The sequence below is a fragment of the Chenopodium quinoa genome, unplaced genomic scaffold (genome assembly GCF_001683475.1).
Source record: "Chenopodium quinoa cultivar QQ74 unplaced genomic scaffold, ASM168347v1, whole genome shotgun sequence".
Lineage (NCBI taxonomy): Eukaryota > Viridiplantae > Streptophyta > Magnoliopsida > Caryophyllales > Amaranthaceae > Chenopodium > Chenopodium quinoa.
This window is the reverse complement of record NW_018745248.1, coordinates 1,623,315-1,644,642: the sequence shown is the minus strand read 5'-3', so window position 1 is coordinate 1,644,642 and position 21,328 is coordinate 1,623,315. Positions and strand designations below refer to the sequence as shown.

Genomic DNA, 21,328 nt, shown 5'->3' with positions numbered 1-21,328 from the left:
ATGTCTCTGGAAGAAATCGTGAAGGCAATGGCTGACAACACTTTGAATTTTCAGCAAGAAACAAGAAGTGGACTAAAGAACTTGGAGAACCAAGTTTCTCAGTTAGCTAACACAGTGGGAAAACTCCAAGCTCAGAATTCTAACAAGTTGCCTAGCCAACCAGAGAGAAATCCGAAGGAGAATGCAAGCGCCATATCACTTAGAAGTGGCAAGCAGCTGGAGGTTCCAGAAAAAAGCAGGAGCGAAACGCTAGCAGAACACCAAGAGGAATATGAGACTGTTGTTCCAGGAAAAAATGAGCAGCCCTCTAAGGTAAGTGATGTTGTTTCATCCAAAACTGACCATTTTTCTTCTTCTGTTCCTTTCCCTAGCAGGTTAACTTCTATGGATAAGAAGAAAGAGATGGAAAAGGAGGTGCTAGATGTATTTCACAAGGTAGAGGTGAACATACCTTTACTGGAAGCCATTAGACAAGTACCGCGTTATGCAAAGTTTCTGAAGGATTTGTGCACTAACAAGTGAAAACTGAATGCAGATGAGAAGGTCAGCGTAAGTGAGAATGTATCTGCAGTTTTACAGAGGAAAATTCCTCCCAAGTGCAAGGATCCAGGTATTTTTACTATACCTTGTAGAATAGGTAACAAGAGATATGAGAGGTGCATGTTAGACTTAGGTGCTTCTATTAATGTGATGCCTTTATCTATTTATAAAGCACTGAACTTAGGACCTTTAAAAGATACTCGTGTGATTATTCAACTTGCTGACCGTTCTAATACTTATCCTTTAGGAGTGATTGAGGATGTCTTAGTACAAGTAAATGAACTTGTGTTTCCTGCTGATTTTTATGTGTTAAATATGCCAAATGATGAATCCTCTAATGCAACGCCAATCTTATTAGGGAGACCTTTTCTAAAAACATCTAGAACCAAGATTGATGTTCATAGTGGGATTTTGACCATGGAATTTGATGGGGAGGTTATCCGATTTAATTTATTTGATGCCATGAGATACCCCTCTGATTGTGAATCTGTTTCTAGTATAGATGTTATTGATACACTAACTGAGCAAGTATTTTTTCTCTCTGGTCATGATGCATTAGATGTTGTTTTGACTGAACCTGTGGAAAAAGTGCAATACACTAACCTGCAGGAACATTTTGAGCTTGAAAATGATGTCAAGGAAGCTTTCTCCTCCTTGGAAGTGCTTCCAAATAAGCAAGGAAGGTATGTAGATAAATTTATGAAATTTCCTGTCACATCTAACAGACTTTTACCTTCTATTGTACAGCCACCTGAAGTGGAGTTAAAACTTCTGCCTTACCACTTGAAGTATGCATTTTTGGGAGAGAATGACACTCTTCCAGTCATAATCGCGAGTAACCTAACTCCGACTCAAGAGCAAAAGCTGGTGCAAGTTCTCAAGAAGCACAAAACAACTTTAGGGTGGACAGTTGCGGATATTAAAGGGATTAGCCCTTCTATGTGCCAACATAGAATTTTATTAGAAGAGGGAGCTAAACCTGTGAGACAAGTGCAGCGACGACTTAATCCACCTATGATGGAAGTAGTAAAGAAAGAAGTATTGAAGCTTCTTGAAGTGGGGGTGATATATCCTATATCAGATAGCCCTTGGGTCAGTCCCTTGCAAGTGGTCCCGAAAAAGTCAGGAGTTACAGTGGTGGAGAGTGATAAGGGAGAAATGGTTCCCACTCGAGTGCAAAATGGATGGAGAGTTTGTGTAGATTACAGGTTACTTAATTCTATGACTCGAAAAGATCATTTTCCCTTACCCTTTATTGATCAAATGGTAGAACGTCTTGCTGGTCATGCTTATTACTGTTTTCTTGACGGATATTCAGGTTATGTGCAGGTTCCTATAGCTCCGGAGGATCAAGAAAAAACAACGTTCACATGCCCGTATGGTACATTTGCGTATCGTCGTATGCCATTTGGATTGTGCAATGCTCCGGCGACTTTTCAGAGATGTATGGTAAGCATCTTTTCATATTATCTTGAAAATTTTATAGAAGTTTTCATGGATGATTTCACTATACATGGAGATTCTTTTGATAGTTGCTTAGAACATCTCACTTTAGTTCTTAAACGTTGTCTTGAAACTAACCTTGTGCTTAATTCTGAAAAATGTCATTTCATGGTTCAACAAGGTATAGTTTTAGGCCATATTGTGTCTTCTGAAGGAATAAAAGTTGATAAAGCTAAAATAGACCTTATTTCTTCTCTGCCTTACCCCGCCTATGTGCAGGAAGTTCGTTCTTTTCTTGGCCATGCAGGTTTCTATCGCAGGTTTATTGAAGGATTCTCTAAGATTGCGCAACCACTATGCAGACTACTCCAAAAGGACGTGGAGTTCCACTTTGATGAGGCCTGTAAGCAGGCATTTGACAAGCTAAAAGATAAGTTGGTCAGTGCCCCTGTTCTACAACCACCTAACTGGGAGCTCCCCTTCGAACTGATGTGTGACGCGTCCAACTATGTTGTAGGGGCAGTGCTGGGCCAGCGAGTTGGAAAGATTCCTCATGCAATCTACTATGCTTCGAAAACTCTTGATGAGGCTCAAGCTAATTATACTACGACTGAAAAAGAACTTCTTGCTATAGTTTTTGCTTTAGATAAATTTCGATCTTATTTATTGGGAACTAAAATCATTGTGTTTACTGATCATGCAGCGTTATAGTTCCTATTATCAAAAAAGGAAGAAAAACCAAGGCTAATACGTTGGATCTTGTTACTTCAAGAGTTCAACGTTGAAATTAGAGACAAGAAAGGTTCTGACAGTAGTGTTGCTGATCATTTGAGCAGATTAGTTGGTGTTGATGAAGGCAAATCTCCAATCAATGAAGAGTTCCCCGACGAGCAACTTCATGCTTTGATCAGGAACTCCGTGGTATGCTGATTTAGTGAATTTTCTTGTATCTGGGAAGTTTCCAGTCAGCTACACTAAAGCACAAAAGGACCAAATGCAAAGCATAGCAAAATACTTCATATGGGATGACCCGTATCTCTGGAAGTATTTTCTTTCGATCCTAACTTTCTGTCATTCTTATGCATGTGGAGGACATTTCGGGCCTAAGAGAACTGCACGCAAGGTTTTAGAGAGTGGATTCTATTGGCCATCCATATTCAAAGATGCATATGAAATTTGTAAGACTTGTGATAATTGTCAAAGAACAGGTACACTAGGTCCTAGGAATGAAATGCCCCAAACCCCCATTTTAATATGTTAAATTTTCGACGTTTGGGGTATGGATTTCATGGGACCCTTTCCTTCTTCTTTTGGCTTTCAATATATCTTGCTTGCTGATGATTATGTCTCAAAATGGGTGGAAGCTATAGCCACCCGTACTGATGATTCTAAAGTGGTTGCAGAATTTTTGAAATCGAATATATTTGCTAGATACGGATTTCCAAGGGCCATCATCAATGATAAGGGGACACACTTTTGCAATAAGACAGTAGGGGCTCTCTTAAAGAAGTATAATGTGTTTCATCGAATATCTACTGCATACCACCCACAATCAAATGGACAGGCTGAAGTTTCTAACAAAGAGATCAAGTCCATCCTTGAAAAGGCCGTAAATCCAAATAGGAAAGATTGGAGCCTCCGCCTTAATGATGCTTTGTGGGCATACAGGACAACATATAAGACGCCCATTGGGATGTCTCCGTATAGGCTTGTATTTGGTAAACCGTGCCACCTTCCTGTGGAGTTAGAACACAAAGCCTTTTGGGCCGTGAAGCAATGTAATATGGAAATGGATGCAGCGGGTGAACAACGAAAACTTCAGTTACAAGAGTTAGAAGAGATCCGGAATGATGCTTTTGAAAATGCAAGGATATACAAAGAGAAGACTAAGGCATTTCATGATAAACGCATCTCACGGAAGACATTCACAGTTGGGCAGAATGTTCTTCTCTACCATTCTCAGCTCAAACTATTTCCTGGCAAACTCCGTTCTCGATGGGTGGGACCATTTGTTGTCACAAAGGTGTATGAGCATGGTGCAGTGGAGATTCGTATTGAATATACGGGGAAAGAATTCAAGGTGAACGGTCATCGGTTGAAGCCTTACTATGAGGGTTATCAGGTCCAGAACATTGAAGTAATGGAGCTTGAAGCCCCTAGTTATGATGCCTAGTATGCTCAGAAACCGTCAAGCTAACGACGATAAGTATAGCACTCTTGGGAGGCAGCCCAAGTTTAGGAAGATAATTTGATGTTTTATTTTATTTATTTATTTTTTTTATTACTGTTCTTTGTCTGTTTTCAAAAAAAAAAAAAAAAAAAAAAAAAAAAAAACAATCTGGACACTGAAGTTGCTTGTTTTAGTGTGATTTGTTTCAGAGCACAGCCAGGTGTAAAGTTGCAGCACCAATCTTTCTATACATGAAGCCATCAGGCTAGCTACACATCTCAGCAGCAGCCTGGAAGCATCCAACACGAGGCTCGCTGCATTAGATAGAACCATTTTCTCTCCAATAATAGCAAGACATGAGCAAATTTCAGCTTGGGGGATGCTACTAGGGCAGTCAGTGCTCACATTCCACTAACTAACTTCACCAGGTGAGCTCGTTTCCTTTTCCTTCTATTTTCTCCCTTTTATTTTGCTATTACTAATTTTCATTCAGTTACACATTGAGGGCAATGTGTGACTTAAACTTGGGGGGGAGTGAGTTATGTTTGGTATGGTATTGAGTCTGGCAGTCTGTGTCGACAGTGCTTTGCTTATGTTCTTAACAATATTCTCTACTATGCTTAACTTTGGCTTATAGGCTTGTATATATGCAGATTTTTTTTTTAAAAAAAAAAAAAAACATGGCTCTTTGAACAATTACAAGCTGATGGAAGTCAACGTTGTAGTGTTGTAATAAGAATGAAATGATTTAGGCATAAAGGCATGTGCACCAAAATAGCCAAAAAGCTTACATGATCCACTAATCAAACAATTTGAGCCTTATTGACCTATTTTTCTGGTTATCTAATTCAAATACCATTGATCTGAAAAAATTAACCCAGATGTTTACCTTCTCTTGGATTAGTAGAGCAATGCATGTGTAAAGTGGATTATCAGTGTGGCAGTGTTTTATTCTAATTAATGTTTCATATTAAAGGCTCTGCGTACCAATGTATGGGATTAAAAAAAAAAAAAAAAAAAAAAAAAGATCAGAACCCATAAATGTACGTGTGGTGTTTTATGTATCGTAGTTGAGTAACTCGAGTTAGTAAATCCGTAGGGGTTTCTTCAAACCTAGTGCCTTGGGACAACTGGACCTGGAGTCATTGGTTGAAAGCTCGTTACATGGGTTTCTTGACAGATACATAGCATTTAGAGTCATGAAACAAAATAAAAGGAGGGAAAGTCATGAAGCTCCAAAAGTTATAAGAGGTGTGATTTTATAGTTTATGTATTAATTCTTGAGGCTCTACTAGTCATAGAGTTTTTTTTTATCATCACATTCCTTAAAATATGACACACCTTTATCTACCTTAACCCCTGCATCCTTTTATAAGTCCTAATAATCTTTCAAACTACTTCACCACATTGTTGATGCAAAGTAGGCTGTGATTGGTCTAAGAGCTGGTATTTGATTTCTAATCTCATAAATAAGTTTCCTTCTGCATATACTACTTGACTTGAGGTTGTTATTGAGCAATATAGAGTACTTGTTACAGCATGTTAGCCTGTTATATTATATATTGTTATATCAAGAGTTCTAACTCCTTTGTGATTTCATGTCTTTGCTTGAGGATAAGCAAAATTATAAGCTTGGGGAGTTTGATAGGGTCATAAAAGTATGATATTACATTTATTAAGCTCTTGATATTATAATTAAAATTTCATTGTTTAAGGGTGTTTTATTTAATATTCTTCCATAGACACGAGTTACTACTATTTTATTTAGTTGTTTATAGGAAAGAGAATTTTGACATCAAAATGGATTCAATTGCTGCTCGGGATTCAAGGAAACGAAACCCCACAAATTGGGGTTACTCATATTTGTATCAAGCCCAAAGTTAATGATGTAAGTGAAGCTGCTATAGGAAATCTTGACCGATTCTTGACCGATTCATCTTCTCTAGGAAGCTGCTATAGGAAATCTTGACCGATTCTCGCGGGTAACAGATCATCAAACAATAGATGATAGGGATGAAATCAGTTAATTATGGGGGCGAAAAATTCGGATAGGTGGTTTTTAATTGGGGGTCTAAGTTTTGTGGGTGGCAGTACATCAGAAGAGACAACCAGTACCTACTGTAATTGAAGGACTGAAACAAGGGTGAAGAACAATTAATAGCACTAAATTTGTTCTCTTCGTGGAATTAGCTAAGTGAATCTAATTGTCACTTTGTCAGTACCTTGTCTACTTTTAGTGGTATTACAATTTTGCTTATTACTATTTATATGCACTAGTTTTGTAGTTGGTATTGGAGTTTGGATAATTAGTTTTGTTTGATAAGTTTCATTATTGATTAAGCTTTGTTAATTAGCTATATTATGTATTTCATGATTTCTCCTTTTCTATTCTATACTATTAGTATGTCAGGCTAGATTAAATAAGGGTAGGGAGATAAATTATGCATTGGATTATTGTATTGTGATAATAGGATTGTTATAATTATTGGGTATTATGTTTATGTCTTGATTAGATTGATAATTTGGTTTATTGATATGAACTAGTCGAATTATATTTTAGACCGGCCATCTTTTGTATAGTTTACTAGTTTGATTGCTAAAGTATTAACTTGTGATACGTAATTGTCTTTGTTAATTCCCTTTGGTAGCAATTAGGTGTGTGATTGGTGACTAAAACCTTTTATAATACCTAAGATTATCAACCCTTTGAGTTGCACAAATCCGAGCTTGTGAGATTTGTGGTTTAAGTTAACTATCTCCTTGTTTTAATGTTGCTAATTAATCGAGTCTAGAGAGCTTGTTCTAGATTATTAGTTAGTTAGACAATAACCCAAGAGCTTGTTTGGTTTATTTTCACTTGAGGGAGGTTGAGTGCTTATTTGTGTTCATCGGTTAACATTAAGACATATGCATGATTTATTTGATTCGGTGATCAATTCATAGTACAATACTAATATATATCTTCCGATCCCTATTTTATTATCCTTGATTTTTATTGTATTTCAATTTTAGTAGTTTATTTATTATATTTGTATTTTATTCGTCCTATAGTTCGTAGTAGTTTATTTGTTAGACCGTAGTATTATTTCTTCAAAACGGGAGTTTCTAACATACACAAGTTATAGTTTAATAACCCAATTCTCTGTGGGATCGACCCTGGCTTACCCTACTACATTTTAGAAGGTTAGAGTTAGGTTTATTTTTGGTAGACACGCGACAGTTGTACCACTCATGCTAGGTGACAGCACTAAAAACGGGCCTCAACCCACTATACACCAAGCAAGCTAACAAGACCCAGACTTAATCATGAAAACCAACCTCCACTATCCACCATCATTAGACATAATCATAATATCACAGCTAAATAACAACCCAGAAACCAACCTGCTAGGACGACAGCACGGCAAGCATACAATACAAAACAGGATAAAGAATCGCTACCATGAACCATCACCCAACAACACTAATCACTAGGAAGCCTAAGCTCAAAAAAGTAACACAATACATCTAGACAGTAGATACAATCAAATAAGCAATTCCCATTTTAACAAAGATAGTAAAAGGGAGGCAAATAATAACTATTCAACCATCCTTTTACAATTGAAGAACATCAGGAGGCTGCAATTCAGGGGAGCTGCCACCAACCTCAAGTTCAACCTCCAAGCAGCAATCCCGCAACCAGAAAAGCTCCGGAGAATCGTTGAACCCAGAAACCAGAGCAAAGCCCCGACTATAAAACACCAAACAGGGGGAGAGAGACGGCCGACGAACCTGCAAACTCGCCAACCACTTCGAAATGCACCCCGAATCTACTAAACTAAATTCGACACCAGCGAACTAGCCAGAAACCGACATCAGCCAAAGAACGAAAACCCAGAAAATCAAGGGAATGATGAACAAAACCAAATGAATGAAAAATCGACAATTTCAGATTCCGGCTGCTGGGATAGAATAAACCTGAAACACCGCCCAGCCGGCGCGTCAACCAAAACAACCGCCGGAACACCGAACTCAGACCCTTCTTCAATCTTGAGCGAGGAACCCAGAAAATCGAAGAAGGAATCCGATTAGCCTCGCAACACCTTCCAGCCGCCGATTCGCCCAACACAACCACCGGAACAACGAACCCTTCTTCAATCCTGAGTGAAGGTCGAAGAACAGACCGAGTTCCAACAGCCCTTAGGGTTTGAATTTTGGGGAAATGAAGAACAAGAAATCTGCTTCCCGACCTAACCCTTTGAAGAACGAATCCGATGAAGGCAACCACCGAATCCGTCTCCAAAGGGTTAGAAAGAAGCTAGAGTTTCTCTCTCTAGAAACAAAACCCTCCAAACTTTAGCCTTATATACTCTTGAGCGACTCCACCTACCATAATTGTATTGCAATACTTCTCAAAATCCTTGAGCTGGTTGAGAGGATTTTCACTTGTTGTACCACCATATTGTTTCCTCTCAATCAAGGTGATCATAGCCGGTTTGATTTCAAAATCACCATCCGGGATCAATAATGGAGCAATCCCGCTCTCATACTTGTAAGCGCCCGGCGTGCCCAACTCTTTCAACGTCACTCTATGAGCTTCTCCCATGTTCACTTGCACACAATCTTAAACAAAATTTTTAGTAGCATAGCTACAAGTGTAGCCCAAAGGAAAATCTTTTTGTGTTTTTGAATTAAGTGGAATAGACTCAACAACAATACACAATCACGACACCATTCCCTGGCAACGGCGCCATTTTGACGTGGGTCGAGACTAGGTCGTTGAAACTAACCCCTACCCAAGTCCAAACAAAATTTGTAATCTCTCAACACACCCTTATACAAGTATAATGGTAAGTCGAGGGTCGAACCACTGAGGAATGGAGAGCGATCTTATATTGCCAAGTCAAGCTATTCCGGAAAGGTTAGATAAGGGTGTGAATGCTAAACAACTAAACAAGCTATGTTTGGACAAATGTAATAAACACTAGGGCTCGGAATTCACATATACATGTAACGGATTTTGCTAATTGGGAAAGACTTGACTAAGTCGAGTGATGCGAGGGAAAACCAATCATGCAACCAAAAGAGCATATCAAGCTATTTTCCTAGAGGTCTAACTAGCGTCAACTACGATAAACTCTAGCTAGGAATGTCACAAGACACCTCAATCGTGTAAATGCAAGCCACAAATCAATGGTCCGTATCAATGTGAACCTGCAATGCAATCTAGTGTCAATAACTAGGGTGATCAAGCCTAAATCAGACACACACATGCACATAATCAATTAACCAATTTAATCAAATCATCAACTCCATCAATTTCCCCAAAATAACATCAATCCATTACTCATATATGCTTCACCATTACCCTAGCTATCAAACTACACTAGCCATTGAAATAAAGATCAAAACAAGGCTAAACAACAAATTCATCATGATCAAATTAAACAAGCTAAAATCAAATCACTATCAATCAAACTTCAATGAAACTTGAACTTTCAACAAAACAATTGAAATAAAACTAAAGATCAAACTAAAGATTGAATTAAAGAAAAGGAATCCTTACAAACTTGATCAAAGATCAAAGGAAATGGAGAAATCTTCAATCAATAACAATCCACCATGAAATTCTCTCTCTAAAAATCTAGAGTTTCTCTCTCTAAAAATCTAAAACTAAACTAATTCGATTCTAATTCTCTTCCTAAAAATAAAAGGAAAAACTATATATAGGAAAGCTACAAAAGAAGAGTTAGTTAGATCGTCCAAAAGAAACCCCGGAAGGCGCGGTCGCAAGAGGAGGTGCGCCCGCACCCGCACATGGCGCGCCCGCACCAACCAGGTGCGCGGCCGCACCACCTGCGTGTGCGCCCGCACCTGGCAGCAGGGCACTTCCTCTCTTTCTTCGTCCTAGTTCATCCTCGTACGCTCGTCTTGGTGATGATGATGAACACTAAGGTTGGCAGTCTTGAAATGGATATTTTGGTGGGTTCATGAAAAAGATAACGCCCCCGCCGCATACGTGCACCGATCTCTTGACTTGTTCCTTGCGTTCCTTCAAATTTGAAGCTCGGAAGGCGAATATGAGGCATCCAAATTGATGAGAAATATGAGAGGAAGGCACCGGAATCCTTGGAAACACGATCATAACCTAAAAATAAACGAAAACAAACAAATAAAAGGGAAAAATAACAAATAAACAAAGAAATGCACAAAACAAGGAAACTAACTATAGAAAGCACAAACTAACAAAATAAAGAACAAAACGAAGGAAAAACTAAGGAAAAGGGCTATAAAATAGTATGAAATTCATCATAAAAGAGGCCAAATGAGTGCCATAAATGACACTCATCAAATTCCCCCAAGCTAATCTTTTGCTCGTCCTCGAGCAAAACAAAGCAAGAAAGAATAAAGATTAAAGACTTATTCAAAAAGAAAAAGAAAGACTCAAGATAAGAATATACACTAAGACTCACTGTCGTAGGAATGACGGTTGTTTTTAGCTACAACAAGCCATTTTAAACCCCTAGATCGCCCTAGAGGACAAGTAATGCTCTCGTAAGGGTATCCTAAGAGTTTACCCATAATTCTCCCCCAACATCAAAGAGGCAAAACCATAAAAAGAAAAGAAAAGGGAAAAGGAAAACAAAACCTTTGAGAAATGGACTTACAAAGAGACTACAATGCAAATGAATGAAAATCTTTCTCAGGCAATCAAGGTATGCACTTTTCAAGATATCCAAGGTTGATTGAAACATAGGGTATGCTAGGCATAGGAACTAGACATCACAATCCACGTTCATCCCAAACGATCTTACCGCGTTCTCCCAACTAGTCTCAAATCTCCCCTTAGTGAGCATCCCAATTATTCCTCGAAGGAACCGGAAAAAAAAAAGATTTATTTAGGCTACTCGACATCTTGACTATGCATCCCCTTTCCTTAGGCAATAACCTATGATTCCCTCCCCCGAATAGTGACTCAACTTCTAGGTCAAAAGAGCTTTCCCAAAGGTTGTAACGTAAGGGCATAAAGGGTGAAGGTAGGCTAAAATTTGAAATTTGGTGGTTTTCCTAATAGTGAAGCAAAGAACGGGCCCTTTCTTAGAATCACAATCAAGTAAACACCAATCCAAACAAAAACACGTACACCCTCAAGCTTATTCAAAGCTATAAATCACAAATATAAGTACAAAAAGCGTAAACGCTCTGGCAGCAGGGCACTTCCTCTCTTTCTTCGTCCTAGCTCATCCTCGTGCGCTCGTCTTTGTGACGATGATGAACATTAAGGTTGGCAGTCTTGAAATGGATATTTTGGTGGGTTCATGGCAAAGATAATGCCCCCACCGCATACGTGCAATGATCTCTTGACTTGCTCCTTGCGTTCCTTCAAACTTGAAGCTCCGAAAGGCGAACATGAGGCATCCAAATGGATGAGAAATATGAGAGGAAGGCTCGGGAATCCTTGGAAACACGATCATAACCTAAAAACAAACGAAAACAAACAAATAAAAGGGAAAAAGAACAAATAAACAAAGAAATGCACAAAACAAGGAAAATAACTATGGAAAGCACAAACTAACGAAATAAAGAACAAAACTAAGGAAAAACTACGGAAAAGGGCTAAAAAATAGTATGAAAATCATCCTAAAAGAGGCCAAATGAGTGCCATAAATTACACTCATCACGAGTAAATGGCAAAGAGGTTTATTTCCGTCTAGATGACAAAAGCTTAAAACAAGCTCATTGCTATGTTTTACTGCATCATTCTGATGAAATTCAAGATCTTCTCGAGTAAGTAGCAAGTATTATTCTATTTTATGAATAACCAATTATTATAATATCATGATAATTTTTTTCCTTTCTTTGAAGAGAATTTTTAAATCTAAAGCAACAAATGAATACACATAACCCAATCACTGAAAGTGATGAAAGTTGTTGGATCATCAACGAGTTCGGAGAGTGGTTGCGAAGTCAGGTGATATATATGTATCCTAATGTGTTCAATTTTCTTACAAAAATAGCAGACTATTTTTGACTTTATATTCTACCATGATAGGTACACTAAATAGATGAAACCACTGAAGATGAGAAACTTAGAAAAATTCTGGCAGGGGGATTGAATTGTTATGGTAAAAAAATGAAGGGCTTTATGATCAATGGGTATAAATTTCAGATCATGGACCACGATAGCCGTTTGACTACCCAAAATTCTGGAATCATGGTTGAATCAGATGGAGAAGCATACTATGGGAAATTGAAGGATATATATGAATTGGACTATTATGGGACTTACAAAGTTGTATTGTTTCATTGGATTTGGGTAGATATACATAGGGGTGTTAAATGAGATCAAAAGTGCTTTATATGTGTTGATTTCTCTACTTTAATGCATTAGGAAGAAATTTGCAAGATGATCCTTTTATTTTCTCATCTCAAGCAAAACAGGTTTTCTACATTGAAGATGATATACGAAAATGATGGTTTCATGTTATAAAGACTAATCCTAGAGACTAGTTTGATTTAGGGGACGAGTTACCCGAAGTAGATAACGACAATGAATGATTAGTTTCTGATTTTATTATTTAATTTGGATTTGTAATTGCTGAATTTAATTATGAGTTTATATTTGTCATTAATTAATATTTCCCTTTGTTGAATTAATCCCTTTTACTTGTTGTTAATTCTATTTGTGAATTACAACCGATTTTCTCATACCATCTAACAGTTATAGCGGTTTTTCTTATGATTTGGATTTTCTCTTAATTAACACACTATATTTTTTCTTTCTCGTCAATATCATATATAATTAGAGACATATTCTCATTGTTCAGGTGTAGAACTTCCTGTCAAAAAGAGAGAGAACGAAGAGCTTTAACTAGGTAAATACTTTCTCTTATTCAATATTGCACTGAAAAACTATATGCACTTGTTTGATAATTTTTACGTTAGATAAATAACCATAATTTAATTAATCATTTAATAAAACTTCTTTTTTACGGTTTACAGAATAATTGAAAATTTAACTATTAGTAACCATCAACAATAATTTGAAAAACAGAAGCAATTGTAAGAAATTCCTGATTCTATTGCATATGAAATCAAATGAAAGTATGAAACCATTGTTCAATTATGAGTCAGATAACTTACTAAGCAATGGAATTTGTATAACTAGCCTGATTTTTATAACTAGCCTGATTTTGTAAATGCAGATATATATTTATTATCAAACTGATTATATTTTGGATAAATAATAATTATTAATCAACACTGAATAATATGTATTGTTTTTTATTTTCTATTTATAAGCTCTTGGTTTAGATTGCAACTACTAACATAGTAGTTGACTAGTTGTATTTGTTTCTATTAATAGGTGTCTCATAATGAGTTATAGAAGTAAAAAAAAACTGCTTTAACTCATGGAAAGGCTCAATTTTCTTCAAATAAGAAGCCCACTTCAACATCCTTACAATATAAGTCCAGCCATATTGCAGTGTCACAATCCAACTTATCTTAGTCTTCTATTTCATCCACCCAATGGGGACCATTTAGCCCTCCGACACTTGGAAGATCACAAACGTTTGGGCACAAATCGCAACCAATCAAATCTTCTATTAATGCATTAAAACCCACATCTACATCATCTTCATCTGTAGCTGCATCAAAAGCAGGTATGCCAACTACAATGCCATCAAACTCCCAACATAAGATGTCATCAAGACCTCCTTTAACCCCATCACAACCTAGATTGTATCCTATTACAATCTCTAACACCACAAACATCACAACTCCCTCATAAAGAAACATTACAGCCTCACAAAGGAACAACTCAACCTACTAAAGCATCAAAGTAGCATCAAAAGGCTACAGAGCATCCGACTATTCCACCTTTTACTATAGCTAAAACTGGTGCACTTCCCTCACAAGAAATAACATAAGTCCCTCATAAAGAAACAACTCAGCCGACTAAAGCATCAAAGCAACCTCAAAAAGCTATAGAACATCCGAGTAAACAACCTTTTCTTGGAGCTAAAACCGGTGCACTGCTTGTGGGAGCTATACAACAACCTATTGTCTCTCCTTTGACTGGAGCTAAATCCCAATTAGAAAGAAGAGTTGTTTCACCCCTAGAAACTATGCAACAAACTTAAAAGAAGCTTCCTATGATGTCTTCCAATTTTGGAGGTGAACCCTTGACATAACCTCAAATGAATACAACATGTTCAATGGGACTCCAAAAGGAGAGGTCTCATGCATATATTCATGCTGAAAGCAACAAAAGGTTAAATTTTGACTCTAACAAACCTAAATCTCATCCAGGGAGTGAAGAAGAGTTGACTAAGTCAAGTGGAATGGACAGTGGTGTGAAAAGAACAAAATTTAGACACCGAAATATTGTGAAAAATTGGTCAGAGCATGAGAAGTTTGATAAGGAATAAGAGGTTGTGGCATTTGGTAAGTGTAAATACATATGTAATATTATTATGTGCTTTGTTTTTTCCTTTTCAGTTTCTCTTTTCTTTTTCCTGCTCTTTGCTATTTGTATTGTTTTCCCCTTTCTCTTTATTTTTGTCTTTCTTTTTTCGAGCCTTTTTTTTCCAAAATATTGGCAGTAGCTACTATCAAGTAATATCAACTAGCCCCTATTCTGTTGTAAGCTATTGAAATCTGTTGTAAGGATCCCACTTAACCCCTTGTCCTGTAATCATTAATTTGGCTGCTTTGTTAAAATATGTAGTCGCTCTATTGTTGCTACAATCACTATTGCTTCACTATCCATCCTCTCCAAGGGCCCCTCTAGTCTTTATTTTGAGTATGCGAAGATTGATCATTGGTCTGATAATATGAGTTCGTTACACTAATATGTTCTCCTTAAAATGTTGGTCATTGTAAAACAATTTTTTTGAACTACATACATAATTATTTATCTAGCTTGGGTGGCTAGGTAACTATGGATAACTTTTTTTCTCAAAAAATTGGTGAATCATGTTTTCGGATGTTTTTTTATTGTTTAGCACTTACCTAATTTCATTGTTTTCAAAGATGTCGATGGAACACGACATCTTGTGCAGGGTTCCGTTCAGTCTCAAGATGTGTGGAATGATGCACTAGGATTTAGGTACTTCGTTTAATTTAATGAATTCAACCAACCTCTTAACAAAGGTAGCTCCATCCCTGTGAGTTTCTTAGGAGACATTGCTAAACGAGAAGAATTTTTTCCCGTGGGAATTTTAAATTGGCATAAGTTGAGCTCGAATATGAGAAGCAATATTGTTCACCTTGTTTGGATACACCTTTTAATCATTCACCGTGAATATTTAATCTTACTTTCATTACTACACACTTATAATCTATTGCATGCCTGACATATGCTATGGTTCTCTGATATATATGACATATGATATAATTATGACTGCCACAATAATAACTCACATGTAGTATGACACGCTATAAGTTATATATGCTATATAGATTAATCTTAATGTAACTTTATTTGTACATTTACTTTAAGGCACATTTTCTGTTTACCCAAAGGAAAGGAAATGAGGAATGCTATTTTGAAGCGTATTGGCAAAGCATGGAAAAATCATAGATATGCGTTAAAGGATAATTTTGATCTTGTGGAAAAAAGGCGTGAGCAAAATTATGCTAGTATACTTGATGGTATCACAACTCAAAATTAGAGTTTTATGGTTGATCATTGGCTTTTATCAGACGCTAAGGTTTGCAATTTGATTTTTGAGGGAATTTTTTGTTTATTGATTAGCTCTGTATAACCGTTTTGTATATAGTCAAGTTGTTAGTAACATTTTAGTAGGATATAATAAATGAACAATCCTAGATGTGTGAGTAACAGTTTGGTGGTTATGTTGTTTATGCTTATCAACTCCACCCGCAATGTCCTCTAGTTCTTCATAAGTGATAACCTATGACCAGAAAATCTATAAACTTACAGTCTTATACCTTTATTAGGAACAAATCAGAGAGAGAAAAGAGTAAAGTATACACAAATACTCAATAGTAATGGACCTCTTGTATTCGCCGTTGATGCTACAACCCTTTTCATTTGTTGTCACTCTAATAAGCTACATATTCTCTCCTTTCCTCTTATCTTGTTGTTTCCAATAGTCATTTTCTTGTGTCAGCATTGCATCCCATCACATATAGTTACTCACACAATAAGGTTTAGATATATCAAATCAATTTTATTTACAGAATACACGTGTTAGTGAGAACAGAGGCTAGCTTCCATCAGACCAACTCACTACCTAATCACACAAGAAGATCCGTAATATTCTGATTATTGTTGTTTTAGTGTGATGTAACTTTATTTCTATCTCATGCTAACCATGATTTTAAATAAACAGAAAATGTCTGAACTTGGAAAATCTGCTTATGCGTCGCAAGTTCTCGTGTGCAAGAGTTGTGCTAAAAGCTTTTTCAATCGCAGAGCTATTCTTGTATAATTATCCTTCATTTTATTTACGATTTTTTCACCAAATGCCATTAAGCACTTTAGAAATTCACCAAAAGCCATCGGACTTTTCAGAATTTACCAAATGCCACCGAGTTTATAAAAAATTCACCGAGACTAACGGCAGTTAACTCCGTTAGTTATTAAGGCTAATTATACCACGTGGTGGCTTATGATTGGTTGCTTATTAAATTAGTAAATTAATTACATAATAAAGAACTTAAAAAAATACCACCCACCATGACCCATCCCCAACCACCGCCTGTCACTGCCACCACCATACCTTCGCCTCCAGCCAGTTCCCACCGCGGTGCAACCCATCCCTGAACAACCGCACCAGCGATGACGCAATTCAACCTAGCCAACCCGCGCCAACGACGCAACCCAACCTAGCCAACCCACGCAGACGACGTAACCCAATCGTGATTAACAAACTCTCTTTCTCCCTCGACAATCCCTCCCCTCCCCACTACCGACGACCAAACTCCCCCTACCCATGCGGAGAACCCAAATCAGTTCATCCCCTCCGAGATCCACTCTTTCAACCATCACGCCGGATCCCTAAATTAAAAACCCCAGAAATCGAAATCTAGGGTTTCGACACCTTAAACCCCCAATATCAATTTCCCTAAATTCGAAGCCCCCTCCGTGCTCCGGTGAACCCAAACCACCCCTCCCCCTCCCATCTTCACCCCCTGAACCACCTCTCTTAAACCCAAAAATCAAAAACCTTAAAAATCAAAATTTAGGGTTTCGATGTTGGAGATTTCAATTTTGGGGTTTTAGGGTGTCGAGGATGGTGGTTTAAGGGGGGGGGGGGGTAGGGTGGCCGTCGACACCGAAAAGGATATTGGTCAAAGGTGGGGGTGGGGGTAAGGGATGGACTAGCGTAGAGGCGGTGGTGCGGTGGGAAGAGTGGTGGCTAGGGTTTTTTTTTAATTTTTTTATTAATAAAATAATAATAAAATGAACCAATTAGAATATGCCACGTGGCATAATTGTAGGGGTTTGGTGAGTCTGACTCACCGCGGAAACAACCACGACCAAAAGAACCAATCGCAATTAGTAAAACCACAAAGCATAACAAGTAAATATAAAAGGATAAAATCGGAATTTACCTTTGAAGCATGCTTCGCCCTCAAAGATGGGCTCTTACTTGAAAGCTTGAGCTCCAAAAATAAGCGAGCCTCTTACGGATATCCATCCGCAAAAACTACTAGCGACTTTTAGGTCAGTCACCTCGAGGTTAGCGAGGTCCGACCAAAACCCGAGTATTATATGAGTTTAAGAATTTTTGCTAATTCAATGCTCTATTGAACTCCTACTCAAGCAAAGAATTCTCAAGCCATGCTTTGGATATTTATAAGGAAGGATAGCTTGTGAATTTCACTCATCTTTCAATGTGGGACTTTTTTTCACAAAAAGATCTCACATGGAAAGATTGATGAACTCAACCCTTAGTTAAATAATCTAAGGAACAAGTAACAAGTGTCACATGGTTAGGTGAGGACCATTTTCCTACTTGGTCCCCAAGGCAATTCACATGCAATGTGAACTAACCATGTGTCACCCAACCTTGAGCCCCAAGTTGGGTTCGGTTGGGCAATTTTATTTTGGCCCGTGTCCATGACCCATCGCCCCGGGTCCACGACCCTTGCCACATGGGTCTTCAAAGTGGCGCGCTGCCATGTGGCACCTGCCTAAGTGGCACGCTGCTATTGGGTGCGTTTTCCTAGCCTTTCGCGTGGTTAAGATTTTACTTGTTACTTAAATCCCGTCTCGCCAAATCCTAAATTTTGGCTCGACATTTGAGATTCTCCGACGCTCAGTTTCGACGCTCCAAGCTCGAATTTCCGACGTCTAAATATTTAATACTCGGGCGACGAATTAATTTCTTCCGAATTAACTCGTCGACTCGGTTCGTTTACAGCTAAGGGTGTGACCCGAAGGGTTCAGTCAAGATTTAGTTGTAATATTAATTATGCATTTATATTACTGATCGGAAGCGACCTCCACCTAGGTATTCCGATCACTTACCTTACTTAATATATTTGCTTTCTAATAATTTTGAACCCACTAACGAAATAGTACACTTGTTCGAAGGACACCATTCCTTTTAATCTCCCACTTGTCTTTCCAGACAAGTGCGCATTTAGTGTACAACCTTTTTCCTATGTCGCTTAATGTCTCTTCATTAACTATAAGGTAAGATTATTTTGTCATCCTTTTACGTCCAAAAGTGTTTCTCGATTCCGAGTCCAGCTGTCAATAAACAGATGATTTCTAAAATCCATCCGAGCACGGCCATGCATTTTCATAGTCTCGCTCTACGAGAGGCCTTAGCTTGTATACAACAAAGACATCTTCCCTATTTTAGTAGGGGGACATTCCCAGTCTTGTAATGTAGCTCCTCTTACTAAGAGGACCTTGCCGCACGAGTGTTGCCGTTGTAGTCCCCTATTACGACTAACGTTTGACAACATCAAAGCGGACTAGTACTCAAACAAGAGAACTCATAATACTTATGGTCGAGGAAATAGGTTCCGATAGCCATAATGAGATACATACTTATGACGATTTTGAATCTCTTAAACTATTCTCATCGGTCGATCCAGTATTGTTCTAAACCAATACCTGTGCAAATGATTTATAACAATCATGTCCGCGTAGCACAAGAAATCGTGCTATAAATCAGACTACACACTAATCTCAATTGGTCATTAACTGTCCATTGTATAAATGACCTAGATTAGGGATAATTTTCGATTATAATATTCAACATTCACTTAAAAGGTGTTTCCTTATCGAGACTGGTCTTGAAACCCTCTTTTGAATATTCCAAGAATCGAATGGACTCATTATTTAATTCTAAACAACAATTAAATAGCAAACAGAGTGATAAAAATTGTGTTTTGGGTGTTTTTGTCCCTCGGGAGAGTTACAACACGAAGACTGGTCCGGGGTGAGCTGTACCTGCAAAACAAACGGAGACACCAGATGGGTGGTGCTCCGCCTCCGACGCACAAGTTAGAAACTTGAAGGGAGAAAAAGGTGCGGAAATTTAGGTAGGGATCTGCTCGGATTCCAAGCTCAGGATGTCTCTATCAAAGAGTAAATGTGTAATAAATGATCCAAAAAACGTGTCCCCAAAAAGAGGGTCATCTCCCTATTTATAGGGTCTTTGGGATTTGTGCCCCTGATTTGGTCACTATACCCTAATCAGTGGTGGGCTGCGCCGCTTTGCGGCTTTCTCGGGATTTGGGCCTGAAGGCCGCCTTTTTTCCCTTATTTTCTGGAGTGACACGTGTCAAGCAGAGATTGGTCCACTTTGGGCCATCATGAGGCTTACACGTGTCGTCCTCTGATTGGACCACATGGCGGGGTAAAATTACCCTAAACATTTGCCCCTCACAGATGTGACGTGGAACGCCACGTGGCATCTGTGACATGTGTCACGCTCCGATTGGCGGTAATTTTACCATTAAAGAGTAACCGTTCACCTTCCGGGTAAATTACGGATATGCCCCCGTTTTTACCCTCTATATATAGCCGTTTACCCTCATAATTTTGGTACGTTTACAAAAAAATTTCTAGAGAGAACTTTGAGAGAGCAGACGTCACCCGTTTGAGTCAGGCGCAAGCAAGAAAGCTCGTCTTCCAGAGACCCAGCCGGACCCGCCTAGTTTCAGATCTCTCTTCAAAAGGTACCGTCTCTGCCTCTTTCAGCTCTTTTTCTTTTTTCACCGCTTGTACATATTTCTTGCAATAAATGGATGCATCACCAACACACACGGCACAACCTAGGTTAGAGTCCAGCCGGTCACCAGGGACGGCTGAGTCTAGGACTGGGAGTGCCGTATCGGGGTGTTGGGACCACCCTTTGCCTCAAATTTCGACCAGTTACGTGTCTGTGCAGGACACAATGGCTCGGATAAAGCAGACGTCAATTGATCCAAATTACAAGAGCGAAGGCTCAGGCGACCAAACGCCTGAGGGAGAAACGTCTGGTTAGGGAGGCCAGACGGCTCTGGAGAGATCCCCTCCGCGCGCCCCTTCAACTCCTGCTGATTCCTTTTTGGAGGAATGCGACCAAGGCGGCGACGAGGCCGCCTCTGCCCCCTTGAATCATAGTGAGGAGGAGACGGAGAGCGACAGCTCCGCCTCTACCTCTGAGAGCAGTGACGACTTACCTCCACTTCCAGATAGCGAGGAGGAAGAAAGGAAAAAGTGGAACGAGAAGGATGATCCCTTCAACATCCACGTCTGCTCCAAAGACCGGATCCAAATGGAGGAGAACTTAAAGAATTTTACCCAAATACACCCACTAGGAGACGGGTATAGAATCCGGGTGCCGCCTGAGAATGGCACCATCGCCTGGGAGAACGATGAACAGAACGCCAACAACTATTTTGGCTGTTATGAGGCGGCGTTCAAGGCTGGTCTCCGCTTTCCCCTTCACCAGGCGGTGAAGGAAATTTTGAGAGGCTACAACCTCGAAATCTGGCAACTTACCCCCAACTCTTGGACAAACATTCTGGGGTACGTTGCCGCCTGCGAGTTTCAGGGGCTTAACCCCGACTGAGAGGCTTTTGCTAGTATGCACTATCTTAGCAGAAGCCCACGCGGCTGGAGGGCATGGTACACTCTAACCACGCAGCCTCAATATATGATGACCTTGGACAAGGTCTTGAAGTTCGATGGCTGGAAGCACAAGTTCTACCTGATGT

The 21,328-nt window shown here is 38.8% G+C and overlaps 1 protein-coding gene across 1 annotated transcript; it reads left to right on the top strand.

Annotated features, from left to right (window-relative positions):
- Window positions 1-5,153, top strand: LOC110711280. The gene is made up of 2 exons (XM_021889659.1): window positions 1-481; window positions 536-5,153. The coding sequence occupies exons 1-2, from the start codon at window positions 1-3 to the stop codon at window positions 2,692-2,694; spliced, it is 2,640 nt and encodes an 879-aa protein (XP_021745351.1). The 3' UTR covers window positions 2,695-5,153.
- The last annotated feature ends 16,175 nt before the right edge of the window (window positions 5,154-21,328 follow it).

Excerpts from the sequence above, each read along its gene's own strand:
- LOC110711280 (XM_021889659.1), top strand. The coding sequence starts at position 1 with ATGTCTCTGGAAGAAATCGTGAAGGCAATGGCTGACAACACTTTGAAT. Across the intron at positions 482-535 it reads AGCCATTAGACAAGTACCGC|ATGAGAAGGTCAGCGTAAGT; the intron begins GTTATGCAAAGT and ends AACTGAATGCAG.